We start from the raw sequence: 18,285 nt of genomic DNA, 5'->3' as shown, positions 1-18,285 counted from the left end.
CTAACATCAACATTTTAAAGCATTTTTTTTCATTACTTTGTGCTAATTAAAGGGAAAACAATATGATCTGCATTTTGCAATTCAGAATCTGCCTGCTGGAAATCATGACACCCCGTTATACAGACTTAAAAAAAAAAAATGGAGGAAGATGTTGATCATGACTGGTTGTCATGCGTTCATATTGACATATCTGATTCCAATCAGATTCCTCCTCCAATCCAATTTGTACGGTTGATTGTCCACACAATTTTTAACAAGTGTCCAAATGGGATCTGGCCCTGTTCAGACTGGGCCACATTATTGACCCATCTGATAGGTTGCTGTAGCAACCACGTCGGAACGGAGCATGTGTAGTGTTTGATGTCACCGATGCGCACTTGGGGTTTTCCGCAATTGCAAGCATATTAATTGAATTCAGTGAAAGAATAATGTAAATATGTAATTATTCGCTCCAATTACAACATACCAGCTGAGATTTTTGTACGGCTGAGGTTTGGTAACTTTAGACACATTTCCGCTCAATCCTCCTCTGCTACCATGGGTTCCTCACATCCACGTGTAGGGCAAGGGCTTTCTCGTCCATGTTTGTTTCTGAGAGAGGGATAATAGGATGGCCAGTATTTAAGGAGTGGCGTAGCAAGGGTGCACTACTTAATTATTTTTAAATACAAATGGGAAGGAACCAGCGAGTTGTATTGTCTGATGGTTTCAATTTCATGCATGAGGCTGTGGCAAGCATAATTTCCCAGGTGGCCTTTCTCTCTCTCTTTCTCCCTCTCTCTCTCTCTCTCTCTCTCTCTCTCTCTCTCTTTTTCTCTCTCTCTCTCACTCACTCTGAATCTCACTCCCACAATCACTCTCTCTCTCACTCTCTCTGAATCTCTCACTCTTTGTTTGAAAGTTAATATACATTTACCATTGTACATAGCTTTTAAGACTCAACTTAAATCTTGGCCAGTGAGTGTGAGTGGCCTTTCTATCTAAAGTGACTGAAACCTGACAGGTACTGCATTTGGATGTGTGTGCGCATGTGATAGCTAACTCATAAATTATGGATGATCCAGTAATGATTCTGTGTCACTATGAAGACAAACAATAAAGGTCTCTCTCCCTGCCACACTCTCTCTCATTCTCTCTTGTGAACTCATGATTTCAGACTTTCATCTACACTTTTCTGCACTTATCAGATTAATCTCTTCATTGCAGTTATCTCTTGGGTAATAGTGATAATTTGTAGTGTGTCTGCCCTATGAGTTTTTGTATTTAGTTATGCTTCCTGTGTAGTAGTAAACAAATCTTTAGGTAGTGACAATTTCAGTTTAATCATTATTTTGTGCAAATAACCACAACATCATTGCCACATTTTTTTTTTCGTATTCTTTTACAGGTATTTGTCCACATGTATATATTCGGTAGTGTATGTAAAATTGTAGTCAGCTAAACATTATACAGTAGAGCACAGAGAGACAGAATGTGCGATGCACTCACTGTGGAAATCAGTAGGGCGGGTATATCTGGAATCATCTGCATTATGTTCTTGACACATTCATTTTGTATGATTTATCTCATGAATTAGAGCGTAAAAACTAAACACATGATATGAAAAAATAAATGGTAAATAAATACACCAACACACTCACATTTAACAATGCACTAAATTATACTCAAATTCACCATGAGGACTTCCTTTAAAGATCACCAAAATCAGTGCTTTAAAGGGTCAACCCAAGTATATTTTTTTCCAGAATATGTTCTATGCAGGTCCTCTAGTTGACACAAGGCATTTTGATTAATATTGCATTTATGTAGTATGAGTTAAGCAGCAAAATCCACCCGTTCTTTGGCATCTCAGATGACCACTTTGTCACTTCAGTTCTGAAAATGACATCAAAGTTGCTTAGGGCTCAGGTCACAACCAATCACAGCTCACCTGCTTTCTGAAGCTGAGCCATGATTGGTCATTATCTAAGCCCTGAGTATCTGTGATGTCATTTTCAGTCGACAGTATTGACAAAATGGCCGCCCCCTGAGATGGCTTACAAACGGGTGGATTTCTCATATTCCACAAAGACCATATTAATCAGAATGCCTTGTTTCAACCGGTGGGCATGCATGTTTGGGCATGCACTTGTCAAATTCCAGGACTTTTTACGGCGAGCTGAGACTTCACATGAACCCACCATACCCTTTCTTGTTCTCTTTCTCTCTTGCACTTTGTGATACTCATACTCCTATGGCTATACTACATTACCCAGTGTGCAATGGTACGCACCACACTTGTGTACCATGAGGCAATCTCGCGAGTCGGAAGTTTGGGAGAAAAAGGAGGTGAAGAAGAGTGAAGAATGTAAACACATTAGAAGGAGGGGAAACTTTGAAACGAGTTATTTATACAGTCATTGCTTGAAAACATGTTGGCGTGGCTCCAACAGAGAACCCGGAATGGTGATGAAGCGGCTGACGACAGAACGACACATTACTCTTGCAAGTGAAGTGCAGTAAGCTGGAATTAATGTTAGCGTCTCTGATTCTTGTTGCCAGTGATATAAACAATAATTGCAAAGAACAAGAATGGCCAAACTGCTGGTCAAATAACCACACAATATTTCTATATTATTTATATATATTCTAATATATTATTTATTATATGTACATCTATCTAGCTATCCATCTATCCATCATCCATCTATATACGTGTATAAAACCGCCTAGTTTATATTTTTTTCCACTTAAAGCACTGATCAGAATGATTATTACAGTTGAAATACACCTGTTTTATCATATAAAAACTACTAATCAATTACTAAGCAGTAATATGAATAATTGTCATGGTCATTAATAATGTCAGAAGAGCTCAAGGTCTGCAGTTATGTTGTTCATTCCAGCATCTGCTCTCTCAAAGCACTGATTTATCCACCTTACTGCACGACTAACCTTCAAAACACCAAGTAATGCATATAATCAGGAACCATGATTGGATATTAAAGGTTGCTAGACTGTTGAAATATGTCATCGTGAATCATGGATGTGATTCCAACCACCTGACATGTTGATTTGTTTATTGTCACTTCAATTCTTCTACTTAGTTCGTCAGCTGGTCCACATACACATCGCCATATGTGAAGTTTCTTCTTTTTTTATCCTAACAAATCAGCATCTTAAAAATATAGTTTTAGCACCAGATTCCTTGCATAGTTCTGTTGAGGCAGGGTGGAACAACAATTTGCCAAATTATTTGGGATAATACTTTATGTATGACGTTTTTGCAAATGTTCTTGGCTGATCCAATATAGCATGTAAATAATTTAGATAGTTTTGATAGTTAGTGTGTCGCTGATGGTATAGTGGTACACTCGCCTGACTTATGTGCGGGCAGCGTGTAATTGGTTCCTGCTCAGTGATGTGTTATATATGGTTGTTTGTCTCTCTGTGTCCCCTGCGACTGGCTGGCGACCAGTTCAGGATGTGGTCCGCCTTTTGTCCGAAGTCAGCTGTGTGTGTGTGTGTGCGTGTGTGTGGGTGTGTGTGTGCCTGCGTGTGAGGGGCTTATAACCTCCGCCTTCCCAACTGAACCTCCTGCCCAGGTAAAACTGCCAAGAACTGCTATTGGGTATTCGGATACCCTGCGGAAAATTCTATCAAATAATCACTTATTTGGCTTTTTTTTTCTTGGTTAAAGAACAATTGTATTATAAACTGGGGTGCAATTTCCACATTTCCTCTTCATAATGAACGAACAAATGTTTTTTTTCTTTTTAGATAATCAACATTTTTTACATAAATTTAAACTGTGCTTAGCAGCACACTATTTTCCTCTCTCAAACATTAGTGAGATTGATGTCCATTATTATTTGCAGTGGCATAATGATCCCTGGAAAAGTGGATATACTCAATTTTCACCTTTTACTTATTTTTAAGTAGTCCAGAAAATTGCCTTTAGTGAGCAAAAAATGAAAATACAGTATATGCATTTACAACATATCAACAGTAAAATACTCTCTCCACCGAGTTGGGTTTCTGACCTTTGCTTATACTAGAGTGGATTTCAGACAGAAAATTTCACACTGCAGTGTCTAGAACGCACAGGAGAGGCAGCATGATCGCTCTTCAACTAGATCCTCGTAAATTTTATAGGATCAAACTTGGAATTTGGTGGGCTGTTGACATTAATTATCATTAAGTTTGATGTACTTGAGATCAGAAGGACAGCCCTTTTGTCTGAGCTTATATCAGCCTAAAGTTCCTCTCACTCTGCTGTACTGACAGGGAAAGTTTTCATAAAGTTAATAAGTGGCTGTAGGTCCTTGGGCTCACAACTGGGCTCTTCCAGTAGGTCCTGCATCCCACTCAGTGGTCTGTACACAAGGTAAATAGCTTGCGGAGTAGCTTAAAGGCCTAGATAGACCAATATGACGTCGGAAAGTGTCAAGGTGTCAGATTGCGCCGTCTGATGTAGGGAACACCGTCGTAACATCGGATCTCGTCGGGAAGCGTCTGGTGAGCGTTTCGGCATGTTGAATCGGCATCGTAAGTCGTGACATTTGGTCACTCTGATTGGCTGTTAGCTAGTGAATCAGTGCACGGGGCAAGAACAGGAAGTGACAAATGCGTATAAACAGTAAGCAATGGAAAGCCTTGAGAAATGTGATCATTTTGCGCATCATCACCCTCCACATTTCGATGTACAATGTCTGTCTGGACAGAAGCGCTAGAAGATAACTTCGTCACTATGGTGCAAGAGAAACATTTTGTGGGGTTTCCCTTACGCCTTTGCCGCCTTAATCTTCTTACAAGTACAAGAGTGAGGGTTGACAATTTAATTATTGCACGATAATCTGTCAAGTGCATGAGTATGAGCAAAAAGTATAGTGGAATACATTGGTTACGTTTTTATATTTCGCCCCCGGCCGGCTTTGTCTAACCATGACAAATAGTGACTACCGCCGCCGATGGTATGGATGGGTACTACATCTCACGGCCGACGTCAGATTGGTCTATCTAGGCCTTAACTTGTTCTTCACCATGGCGGATGGTCAAAGATGCAGAGGTCCTTGATGGTCTCATCTTCAATAGACAATCGTTCTCCAGACTGACCATAAGGCATTGTAAGGACTGGCCTGCATTGATAGACTTCAACTTTGCATTTGTTTTCAGGGCTGTAGATCGATACTCCCCAGTTTGTTTTGCTTCTAGAGCCTCACGATATTTCTCACCAAGACTGTGTTTGAAGGACTGGATCACTCGGGTTGAGCATTTCAGCAGATGCTTTGCTTTGAGGAGAGTCATAGAAAGACCGAAGCTCCTGTGACAGAAGACTTAGTTCATGAGCTCAAGGTCACAAATGAATTCTTGTACTTTGAACACGGTCTAACAAATCTCTGCACATCTGCCTCTTCTTTGGTGGATCTCATCTCATCACAGCAAGCATTTTTATAGTGTTTCTTCTTTGATTGATGCTTTCATCGAAACTGTCATGACAGCTTTGTGATTTAAAGAAAATGCCTCGTCAATTAGGACAGCTAATTTACTGAATGATGCTGTAATGCTGCTCCACATCTCACTAGCAACATGTATTATTTGTGTTTCACTGTAATGTGAATCGAGTATTGAGCCCATGTTTGAACCATTCAGTTCCTGCAGCACAATGAGGCTCTAGTGGTAAGAAAAGGGTTCGTTCTTTTTGTCCAGATGGTAGGCTGTTTGAAACACAGATTTAGTTTCCTTCATGTAGGACTTATGTAGCATTCTCAATGGCAGCTTCTTTCTTTTGCTATAGCTTCTTTCTTTTGCTGTCGCCAACTTCACAGCCTGAGTGTGGGCCTTGGGCAACACATGTTTCCTTACCTTATTTCTCAAGGGTGACAGACTTGTTGTTCTACTTCGCTGGCCAGACACCTGAATTTCAAAGTTCGTCCATTCTCTTGAGAGTGATACACTTGCTCCTTGTTGATCCCAATGGAGTTCACAATGCTACAGACCCGACATCCTGTGAATCATAAAAAAGCAATGTAACTGCTGTATCCACAGCTATATGTGTACATGCTCGTTTTCTGACACACACATTCAAGGACACCCCTACACACGCACACACACAAACACACTACTGTGTCCACAATAGCCATCAGCAAAACATCACACCAATTGAACATAATTTCAGCAAGCAAAGCTGCCACATAGAGGACATTAGTGAGTGAAATACTTGGGAGAGTTTATTTAACAAAAAATATACAAACTTTTATAGTGGCAATAAATAAAATGGCAATTAAACATCACACAGAAATTCATCTACAGTTAGAAGCTAAATCAACATTCAAAATGAGACATAGTCTGTCAAAATCACCTTTTGCCATTGTGTGTGGCTTCACCTTTCCATAAACTGGGTGCGTAATTTGCGGCCTGTGTATGCTTTGACCTGGTGGTAGTAGACTGGGTCCTTGCCTCAGCTCACAATGACTCACCTGGCGATCTCCAGTTTGGGAGCTGTCAGGGCTACTGGTTGGGTTGCTGGGGTCTGTGTGGCCCTGGTCTTGACCTGGTTTGTGCCCCTTTATAAAAAAGTCAGCGCTGGCTCCCTTCCTTTTTATTGTTATTTGTCCCTATACAAAATAAGCAGTCTGGTTAGGCCTCACAATTGTTTCAATTACCAGTCTAGCTGAAATAAAATTAAACTACATCATGTAGGTTAGTTAGGGTTGAGTAACTTGATTGATGTTATAATTTAGACCTTAAAATAACAAACAAGCATCATAGATACTGTGATAATCCTGGGGCATTTGTTACGGATTCATCTAACATTACAAGTCTAGCATGAATTTCTTTGTAAATTGGGTTAATTATACACTCCTAGAAAACTAATGATTCCGAGGCTTCCCCGCATCATGCTAATCTAGATATCTTAAGGCTAACGTTAGGATAACGTTTCATAACGTTAGCCGACACGCACAGTTTAACTATTGGCGACAAAATCGCTCCTCCTCATTGTGCATTCATATTGCCTGTAATTTAAAGCCATGACTCATTTGGAAACCACCTTAAAACGTACCTGAGAATTATATACTCACTGATTATATGTTCTCTGGATATGTGCCACTCATTTGAAAGACGTTTATTCTGCTTTGCTCACATTTCCAATAATCGTGAATCTTTCAAGAAAACGTTGAGAGACCTGTCAATTAGCTGGAGTGGCACTGGCACCTGACGTGTTAGTAATAGTTTCCTGTGCATGACCCGCCCTACTCCATCTCTGATTGGCTCATCAGTCTTCATGCCTAAAGTTAACCAATTTATCAGCAAAGGCTGTGATTACCAGCCAATTAGAGGCAGAGGAGGGTGGGTAGATGTAAAATCAACTCATATCAGTAGGTATATGCCGAAAACCTGCGTATAGCCTGGACTACACCTCTGATTATTTGTTAATTATTTTGAGGTTGGCCTTCTCATCGCATATTACTCTCGCGCATAGCATGTATAGTTGTTGCTGCGGTTGGTTGACTTCTTCTTCCTGACAGTAATAAGCGGGTACTCAAGGCAGAAAAAAATGCCTCGATCATTTTTATAACCCAGGTACTCGAATTACTCGAGAGTTCGTTTCACCCTTAAATGCTTCCTTTGAAAAGAATTCACAGAGGAAATACACTTCAGTTTCACCTGTCAAGTTTCTCTTGTGCTCTTTAATTAGTTGAGAAGCAGCAACATTTTGGGGGGTGAAACTGTGGTTCTGCTGTCTTATTCTCACCCCGACCCTACCCACACACTCCAAGCGGCACTATTTTCACATTACCCAGCCCCGCCTTGCCTCTATCACCCCAGCCTTGAGCTACAAACAGGGCCTATAGCTGTAATAGTGAAAGCAGTGAAAGCAGGGCTTCAGTGCCTTATACCTTACTGTTATGGCCCCAGCCCATACATTTCTGTCCCAATCACCACGTTCACTAACTTATGATTCATGATGGTGTTTTTTTTTCCTACTGATAATCCTTTACTTGTCCCTCCATGCTTTTTCTTCTATACTTCTACTTGTCTGTTCCGAGTCATTTTTCTTTTCTCTCATTTCCGTTGACTTTGATCATTGCACTCAAGCACACGCTCTCCATCTCAAAACAGAGCAGTTATTAATGCAGATCAGTGTTCCAATGAAAGCCACTAATCAACACTAACCTTAATTTAAAATGTAATCTGATATTAGCCATATGCGCTTTGGGTAAATTGGATTTCACATTTGAAGGACAAAAGGAGGATTGAGCTGGTGAAACAGCAACATCCAAGGCCATACTTTTGTTCTGGACTTAAATCTGCTCTGGTCTTTTTGTTTTGAGTAGGCTGGTTCTGTATGCTGGAGTGGCCTCTTTAGGCACTCTTGCTTCCTCCCATATCAAAAGACATGCATGGTAGGTTTCTCGGTGGCTTTAAAATGTCTGCTGACCTATCAAAGGGTGTTCTCCGCATCTTGTCCAAAGTCAGTTGGGAGACACTCTTTCTCACCGGTGACTTTGAACAGGATACGTTGTAGAAAATAGATGGATGTTTGGATAGAAGGGAAAGCTACTGTCCCTGCGATTGGCTGGCAACCAATTCAGGGTGTACCCCACCTACTGCCCGTAGACACTTGGGATAGGCTCCAGCACACCTGCGACCCTCATGGTAATACGCGGTTTGGATAATGGATGGATGGATGGAAAGCTACTGTGTATCTGCACAGTATAAGAGACAGCACAGAAATTGATGCAAGCATGAAAAGTGGCATTTAATAGAAGGCTTTGTAGTGCTATTTGTGACAAATAGCTCCACACATGCAGTAATCACAAATTTATAACACTCGACCCACCTAAACAAGGTTTTGAAAGCAAGACCACAGCTCAAAATGAGGTTAACATACATCCACCTGACAATACCACCCACTGCAGCACATCAAATCCTTCAACTTGCTGAGTCTTTAGTAGGTGAATAATTGGCTGATCCATACATCTGTAGTCTTGCATGAATCATTGATGCTCACACGCTATCACTCTGCAATCCCCAAGCTCCCATGGCCCAATCTATTATTCTTCTTCTTAAAGATGACTCTCAAAATGAAAACCTTTGTTCGAACTGCATGCTCTGCAATTCCTGGAGAAAAGTATTTGTGCTCCCTATTATGCACAGAAGACTCCAACTTCAGTTTCAAGCACGTTTGTAGGTATATATTCTCGATATGGAATACTCGTATACGGTGAACAAATTATACTCTGCAAACTGGTGTAAAAATTAGTTCTCCTTTAGGCTGCCAAAACCAATGTAAAATTGAATGAGCGTAAAATATTCAATGTATTGTGCAAACGTCACATAAATGCCCTTTGACAAAGAATTTCACTTCCATCTGCCGAGCTACTCTTAAAACAATCATAAAAAAAAACATAGGCCTAATATTCAACAACCTCTTATGAATAAATATATCTGAAAGACGCATTTTAATTACCATTAAATTAGATTGCGATACAAGTGCTACATTAACAAGCAAAGTCTCTCAAGTGGCCACTATGTTTTTCTGCTGCAAAGAGGAGTGGCACACATACTTCCTTAGATACCACTATTAATATTTCTCAAATATGATTTTATGGCGACAACTTAATAATCTTTTCACAGTCTGAATAATAATATTGTCTGTAACACTTTGGTACTCTAACGATCAGACTAAAAACAGCACTGCTGTGATGATGTACAGTAAATACACACACTATGTCACATACAGTAAATGTGTGTTATAATTTATATCTTTGATGTAATTGTACTGTATTTCATATCATTCTCAATAATTTGAAACTCGTAATAATAAATAATAATAATAATAATAAGAATAATAATAATAATAATAAGAGGTGGAGCAAGAGTTGAAGTAAAATGATCACAATTATATATTTGGACACGATGAACAATAAATCCCAACCCAAAGATGAACAATCCACATGCATTGCATTATGGCCTGCATAGTTTAAATAAAGAAAACAATAGTGCTAAATTGCATAATGCATTTTCATCACTATCATTACGATTATTATGCCAAACTGTTTTTCTTGGTTGCGCTGCGTCTTGCAGGTGGGTGTTACTAATACCGGTAGGTTGTTCATGTCATGTTAAGGGATTTTAAATGTTTGCTTAAAACAAAATCATCGCTGTTGATGGAACTACTCGGTTAAAAGTGCTTAAATTTGTATGCAACCCTGCCTTGCCCAATGTATCATGTGTTAAATTATCACAGCATATTCCTCCCACGTGCCTTTGTTTTGACAATGTGTCTTACTGTGACAGACAGTGAGTCAAGGGCAACGTATATCACCTGCCAGCCTCAAACACACGCCTCATGTTAAATAAATTATCTCTGCATTAGCCTGTGAGGCTATGAACTGTCTAAATCAATCAGCAGTGAAGTTAGCTTAGATGCCAGGGAAGCTGCAGAAGAGCAGTTCGCGATGTCATGGTGAAATGCTCCAATTCCCTCCTTCCTTGTGAAGGGAAATTAAGAAGGTAGTTAATCAAAAGTTCATTAGCATACCACACTGAGCTCAGTCCACCCCTACACCCTGCACATAATAGTCACTTAGGCAGACCTTGTGAGGGGAATAACAAATCCCGACCACTTTTCATTGTGAATTTGTTGGATGAAAAAGTTTGCCTTGGCCTTGAAGTGCTAAATTACTTTTTTTGACCTTGGGGCCACCAAAAGTTATTTAAAATCAGCTGTTGATTCCAAACCACTCCCTAAAGGCTGCGACATTGCAATCCTTGTCTTCTAGCTATCTGCTGAGTAACAAATACATGTAGTAAACACTCAAAACACAAGTATTGCGGTAAATCTTTATTCATTTAAAAAATATATATACAGTATATTAGCATCATTGTTACCATCTGGACACACACTGGTTAGTTGGGCTTGGGGTTACTAAAACAGTCAAAGTTGATTATTTTATAAAGGCAACATTGTTCAGCTCTTTTCATGGATTTTATTCCATATATTTTCAAATGCATGTCCTATTTATTAGAGCTGGGCATTTTACTAACATTTCCGGGTGCGTTTATCACCTCCCGCCTGCAGCCGGGGTAACCTTCCGCTGTCCTCCTATCATTTTAAAAGGGCTTCCATTTTAATTTTGAAAATATGACTCAAGTAAACATAAAAAGTAGTCCTGCTAATAATTACTTGAGTTGGAGTAAAGAAGTACTCAGTAGAATAGTCTGTTCAATGAATGAGTAACTGGTGAGTAGCTTCTGATTTATTATGTTTTTAATCAGAGCATGAATGATAAATAGTAGAAAAATAAAAAAGGAATGTGCAACTTGAGGTATTTAACAATGTCACCATAAAACAATAATAAATGAATGTTATTATGACATAGGTGACGTCAGATTTATCCACAAGAACTTTTAAATTAAGGTTTAAATGGATTAACTGTCTTTGAAGACGATCGTTGATGAAGGAGCATCAAACGATATGAAGGGGCATCCAGCTGGGGTTGATGGACATAAATTTGGACGGTCTTCCACACCTTGAAACTCATTTAAATGAATTGAATGGCAAGCCAGAAGCCACTGCCCTCCTTCCTCGCACAGCTCCGAAGAGCTGCATTATGTGCCTTTAAAAGAGACACTTTGTAAAAGTCAAAGACCCAACACATACGCACGACTCAGTTATTCAGTCCCCTTAGCAGTAATAACTGTTTGTGTGCTTGGCCAGTCTCTCTCTCTTTAGGGAGCTACACATGAGAGATCGTTGTTATGTAATAGCATCTCTAGCATTTTGAAGATGCTCACAAAAGATGCCGCCTGGTCATGGAAAGAGATGTGTGGTCATCTGAGAATAGCTTTTTGGATCAAAAGCAGATAATTACATGCTTCCAGTTAGTGATGTGCAATATTTATCTTTGTGTGATATAAAAATTTCTAACCTATGCTACAACTCTCTATTATGTATGCCATTATTTTGATATGTGTGGTATTGGGTTGCTCTCTCGCTCCACAGATGAAGCTTCCCAAGACCCAACAACAGTTACTCCCCAGACATGACTAATCAATACAAGCCCAATCCAACTCCTTTACGAATTTAATAATTACATTAAAGGAAAAGTTATCCCAAACATATTATTTTCAAGAATATGTTCTATAGATCCACTAGTTGAAACAAGGAATTCTGATTAATATTGTGTTTGTGGAATATGAGAAATCCACTCGTTTTTAGCTAGCTTCAGGAGACGGCCATTTTGTCACTTCTGTCGACTGAAAATTATATCACAGTTGCTGGGGTAACAACCAATCACGGCTCAGCTTCAGAAAACAGGGTATGTGTGATTGGTCGCTACCTGAGCCCTGAGCAACTTTGATGTCATTTTCAGTCGACAAAAGTGACAAAGTGAGCAAATTTTGTTTTTATTTTTTTAGGGATTTTCCGATCAGGGTTTTATGACACCGATACCGATAATGCATGAGTGAGATCGGCCGATTCCGATCACATGGAATACCTGTATATTTTTCCATTTATTTATGGTGACTGCTACTATGCAATAGTATCTGAAAAAAAGCAGCCATATTATTGCCGTAATTTTGACAAAAATCTATATATATTTTCAAAAGCATGAAAAAATATAAAACCGCTGGCACAAAACAACAATTACTCTGTCACAAAGATAATTGAAAAACTTAAATTTACCAGCTTTTAGTTACACAGTTTTTAACAGATCAAAATAATCAGTCTCAACAGACTTAATTATGCCAAGTCAAATAAATAACATGCCACCTAACCATTGCATGGTTCAGAATATAACAAAGTAGAAAAAATAGTCACATGCAGGCTTCACTCGAATAAACTATTCAATGAGTTCCTAAATTGAAACGACTTAGGAACTTGGTTTATTGTCCTGTGAATAGACAAACTATCTTGTGCATTTGTCAATAAGAAAAAAGTCACTGTTAATCTTTTTGTGAATTATAAAATGATATAGTCGGTCTGTTGCCCACAAGTGACCTACAATGCGTCTCCTCGTGGCAATAATGCCACTTATACCGCGCTGTGTCAGTAACACATCATACATAACAAGCTGCAGCGTGCGTGCCATACATTCCAAACTCTGTAGCCCATTTATTATCGGTCGTAGCTTTCACCATGTTCCGCGCATTATCTCTCAATACCACGTGTATTTTGTCTTTTCAAATATGCCTCGTTTCTAACATTGTCATTAAAAGCAGTACGCGAGTGTAAAACTCCCTTGTTGGACTCAACATCGACACAGGACTGACATCCGAGCTTCATTTAACACTTGTAAAACTTAAACAGGATAATAGGTCTTCTTTTAGGAAACGTTCAATGCGACAATACACTCTCTGGTGGAGCTCGATCAGGCAGAGCTACGCCTGTGAAGTATTTGTGTCCCGGTAGCACGTAGCGAGGCTCCAAGTGGGCGATCAGACGGCGGAATCCGGTGTCTTCCACCACTGAGAATGGTTGGTCATCAAGTCTGATAAATTTAATTATTTTCCTGGTAATTTGCGTTGCCTTTTGCCTGTCACGGTGACAAGGGTTTGAGTTGGTCAGCATGGGCTGCCATTTCATTGTTTCTGCTTTGTTCGCCTATACTTTATTCAATGCAGTGAGCCTTGTAAACTCACCATAGTCTTACAATTACTTGTTCTTCAAATGTCGGATTAAGTTGGTTGTCTTGAAACTTTTGGCCATGCTCCCCCGCGAGGTTGCTCCCCCGCGAGGTACTTTAACATGGCATATATTACAAGACGCAAACTCCACAGAGCAGACATGTTAGCCTCTGTTTGTTAGTGCCGCGCGCCTCCGCAGCGTGCAGAGGCGGAGGAGGGTGGGGGACGCAACACGGTTGTAGGCTGCGAAGCATGAGCCGCGGGTGATCGGATTTTTTGATCGGCAATAAAAGGCTTTGATCAAATATTCCGATCACGTAATTTCTCACGAAAATCGGCCAATCGTGATCGGTGCCCGCATCCCTATTATTTTCCCTATATTCCACAAACACAATATCGCAATATAACGCAATAATATAAATCAGTTTCAGCTGCAAGGTAAACAACCAATTTACCCAACCGTTTGATTGACTCACTGGCTCTCTCCCTTCCTTCTCCCACTTCCCGTCTCTCACCTTCATCATTCACAACAGGCCGGCAGACCTGTCCACCAGAGAAGTTTGACTGCGGTGGGACGGCCACCAAGTGTGTCTCGTTGTCATGGCGATGTGATGGAGAAAGAGACTGTGAGAATGGGGCAGATGAAGAGCACTGTGCCGCAGGTGAGTTTATACAAATAAGCAATTGTAGTTGTCAGCTGAGCTATGATAATGACTGAACAATTCCTCTTTGAGCTTCAATTGCACACACCCTAATTCTCTTAAAACACGTAATGATGTTGATGATTATGATAATAATGTTGTAACCTATAATTTTCTCTGGCTGCTGGTAGTGCATGAGGCTCAGGGAGTACATTGTTCGCAAAGAGGAAGGTGGTATTTTGTAGAGGTGTGCAATATGGACAAAAATGCATTTCCCGATCCAGTTACAGTAACTTGATATCCTGATGACGATACACATCATGATGTAGTATTTTTCCTGAAAGTTACATGAAATCAATTGCAATAGTCTTGTATATTTTCACAGTTTATTTATAACAAACATATTTTTATAAACCACACAATACAATGACAATAATATTAATAAAAATAAAACACTAATGCCCAGTTGACAAATACATGCCATTAAAAATATATGGTGGTATAATCACTTTTCAAGGAAAACAGTTCAAAAAATTAAAACAGTGGAATGGTGTTGACTGATCAGTACATCTGCGTCATAGTTCATAGGTTTCGGATTCAAGTTCGGGCTCTTGCCTTCCTGTGTGAAGTTTGCATGTTCTCCCTGAATGGTTGCTTGTCTATATGTGCCCTGCGATTGGCTTGCGACCAGGTAAGGGTGTACCCCTGCCCTCGCCCAAATTCTCGAGCACACCCGTGACCCTCGTGAGGATAGACAGAGAATAGATGGAGGGACAATTTGGTGCTTCAGGTGAAAAAGGGAATCCTGATCAGCGCAAGCATCTTACTTAATGGAAGAACAGAAACTATGGCATTCACTTAGTAGCAATCAGGGAAATCTACACATGGAAATGATATTTCTGCTAAATCTGCTGCAATCATCTCTACATGTCTTTTGACATCAATGTATGTACACATTGTCCAGAAACGAACATAAATAATCCACAAAATAAAGTTATATCGTATAAAATAGGTGTTGGTATGTTTGTTCGTTGTATTGCACATCTTTAGCAGTTCATATATTTTGTTCTGTTGAAGAACTATTAGTCAGTTGGAATATACACAGGAAGTACAGGTGTCGATGATACACTTTTGCGAAGAAAAATGATGTAATATCAAGACAGGGTCAGCTTTTAATTCCTAATTTCTTTGCTGAGACATATTTTATAAAAACATACATTCACTCATTATCTTTGTATGAACATATAGTATGTGAGTGTACGTGTGAGACTGTTGTGGTTCCGATCCACGTAATTTATTCTCAATTGTAGAATATAGGTTATTTACATTTTTATTAATTAGTTTATTTGAAAGGGAACAGTGCAGTTTCACAGAACATAAGAAAGAACATGGTTAAAAAAGACAGAATTAGCGTAGAGCCAATTTTTCATCTGTAGTCCCCTGGCCATGATGTAAAAAAAAGCATTGAAGTTACATTAAAATTACAAAGAATAAATACATACATACATAAACTGCAATACACTGATTCCTTCACACATATTACAATATGCGTTATAACGAATAATTTATTTATTTATATAACAATAATAATAAAAATGTATTCATGTATTACCTTTTAGCTGTAATATGCTCAGATATATAAGAACCACTTCTGTACACGTCTGCTCAACAAAACTATCATTTATAAGTGGTTTCGCTAATGTCAAAACAAAATAACCAATTTAATGATTGATGTAATCTTGAAATTATCTAAACCCTTTTCATTTCTGCTGTGAGCGTCTGTCATTAGATCCAAACATATACAGTGCTTAAATTTGGAAGTTACAAACAGAGGCCAAATCACTCAGCTTCACTTCGGTATATAAGTATAGAGTATATACTGAGTGGAGAATGTTTCCCCCTGCAACTCTTCCCATCACAGATACATGCTTATTTTATATCCCCTTTTCATTTTCCATTTACCCTCATCTGTAGACATAAAAGGGTAATGGGAGATAATATGATCATGTTATTGTCTCTCATCTACATGACCTGTGTGAACAGGAAAAAGTCAAGCTCTCAAATAATTCATGAATGTCTGGATGATGATTGATTTTCTGCCCTGTTTTGAGCGTGCCGTGAGAGTGACTTGGAGTATTAAGCCAATATTAAAACCTGTGAGGATTATCGTTTCATCTATCATTTAAGGTAAAAGTGATGAAAGGCAATCTGACATTTAGGGGAAATTACCTCAAAGCTCACACATGAAGGTCCAGCTGGATAATTATTTCATTTCTTTCATGTTACTTTTTTTTTTGTCATATTAAAACCAAGGTTATTTTAGTTCATGAAAACTAACAAGATAACTAAAACTAAAATTGAAACGAAACATTTTTGTGTTGACAAAATAACATTAAAAAAAAAAGAAAATGCTTTTAAAAAGACAACAACTAACTGAAACTACATTTTACGTTTGTAAAACTAACTAAAATTAACTATAATTATAGAGAGAATGTCCTTCATTTTGGTCTTTGGGAATTAATATAATAGACGAGCCTTTTGGGGTTGGTTTTGAATGTATTTATTTCGATATTACTGCACGGACGTTAGCTGGAAGAAGAGAAAGTTGAAAGTCATCTGGGAGTTGTAGTCCTCTGTGTCGCACAGAAACCATGTCAATCAGCAGCCAATTAAAAAGAGCCAACAGATGATGTTGGTTTAACACTTCTCAGCAGCAATTGAAGCCACGGATCCACTTTAGAAGTTGGCAACTTGGCAAACAAGGCACCCTAGCTTGATTTGATTAGGGTGCATGCATGCATCTAACTTTACAAGAGGTGTTATGTACTGCACTTATTGTAATTCAAAGTCTGTGGACTGTTAAACTGTACCCTGTACAATCAAAATTTTTTAGAATAATATTTTTGTTGAATTTATACTACACAATAGTACCATCATGTTTTTTAAATGCTGCACAAGTAAAACAAAATACAAAAAAAACTAAAAGTAAACGATAAAATAAAGTGTTTTTGAAAAAAACTAAAATAAATAAAAACTACCAAAGCCACCCTGAAAATGAATTAAAACAAACTAAATTTAAAAAACAAAAATCACAATGAAATAAAAACTAACTATAATTAAAATTCCAATAACCTTGAATAAAACTACAATAAATTATCATTACTAACACAATGTAACTTTTAAAAGAAGGGTAGTTGTTTTATGTAGTATATAAAATGTTGAGCAAAACCTAGTGCAACCACAGCATATTAAAAAAAATGTATGTACGTACATATTTTTTTTCATGGGCGAGACCAATTAATTGTATTATTAAGCCGATGATATTATGAGTGGATATTTGTGATAAAAGTGAAAATACTGGTGTCAAAATGTTGAGAAATACAATCTCCCAACCCTTGACTTTGTTTAAATTACTTTAGGATTTTTTTTTTACGAACAAGCTTTTCAGATTTGCAACATGGTAAAGTTCTTTACAGTCTTATAACAAAAAGAACAAAAAGTGCCCAAAAGCTTGCAGCTAAGATGTATGTCTTATGAAGTTAAATGACAACATCAGAAAATAGATAACCCTCCCTAAGGTTTTCACAGTTAAGGAACTTTTACAAAATTTCAGTATAATTGAACTTGTAATCTTTCACTTGTTGAAGTTCAAAAACAAAACCGTGCATCTTCAACGCAGCTTCTGGCAAGCAGGTCACATTGTAAGGTGTCCACAGATAATTTAAAATCTCAAAATAACCCAGTTCATATCGGCTGTTGGATTTTAAAGAAAGGCCAGTGTGCCAAAATGCTGAATATTGGCCCCTATAATCGGCCCAGCCAACAATTGGTCCATCACTCATATGCACGTATGTACTGTACTGTATGTATGTAAGCGTGTATGCATACTGTATACACATACCGTATTTTCTGGACCATAAGCCGCTACCTTTTTCCTAGGTTTTGAACCATGTGGCTTATATAAAAGTGCAGCTATTCTGTGGATTTTTCTTCCACCGCTAGGGGCAGTCTAACCAGAATTACACTA

General features: G+C 38.5%; 1 protein-coding gene across 3 annotated transcripts in view; it reads left to right on the top strand.

Moving 5' to 3' along the window:
- The window catches only part of lrp8 (low density lipoprotein receptor-related protein 8, apolipoprotein e receptor), a 204,428-nt gene that overhangs the window by 91,098 nt on the left and 95,045 nt on the right, over positions 1-18,285 (top strand). For all 3 annotated transcript variants that reach the window (XM_086046436.1, XM_086046437.1, XM_086046435.1), the window contains exon 4: positions 14,151-14,279. In XM_086046436.1, coding sequence (XP_085902562.1) covers positions 14,151-14,279 — 129 coding nt within the window. The remainder of the gene's footprint in view (positions 1-14,150; positions 14,280-18,285) is intronic.

The sequence above is a fragment of the Filicampus tigris genome, chromosome 12 (assembly GCF_054856515.1).
Source record: "Filicampus tigris isolate MCC_2025a chromosome 12, RoL_Ftig_1.0, whole genome shotgun sequence".
NCBI classification, from domain to species: domain Eukaryota; kingdom Metazoa; phylum Chordata; class Actinopteri; order Syngnathiformes; family Syngnathidae; genus Filicampus; species Filicampus tigris.
This window is presented reverse-complemented; position numbering and strand designations above follow the sequence as displayed.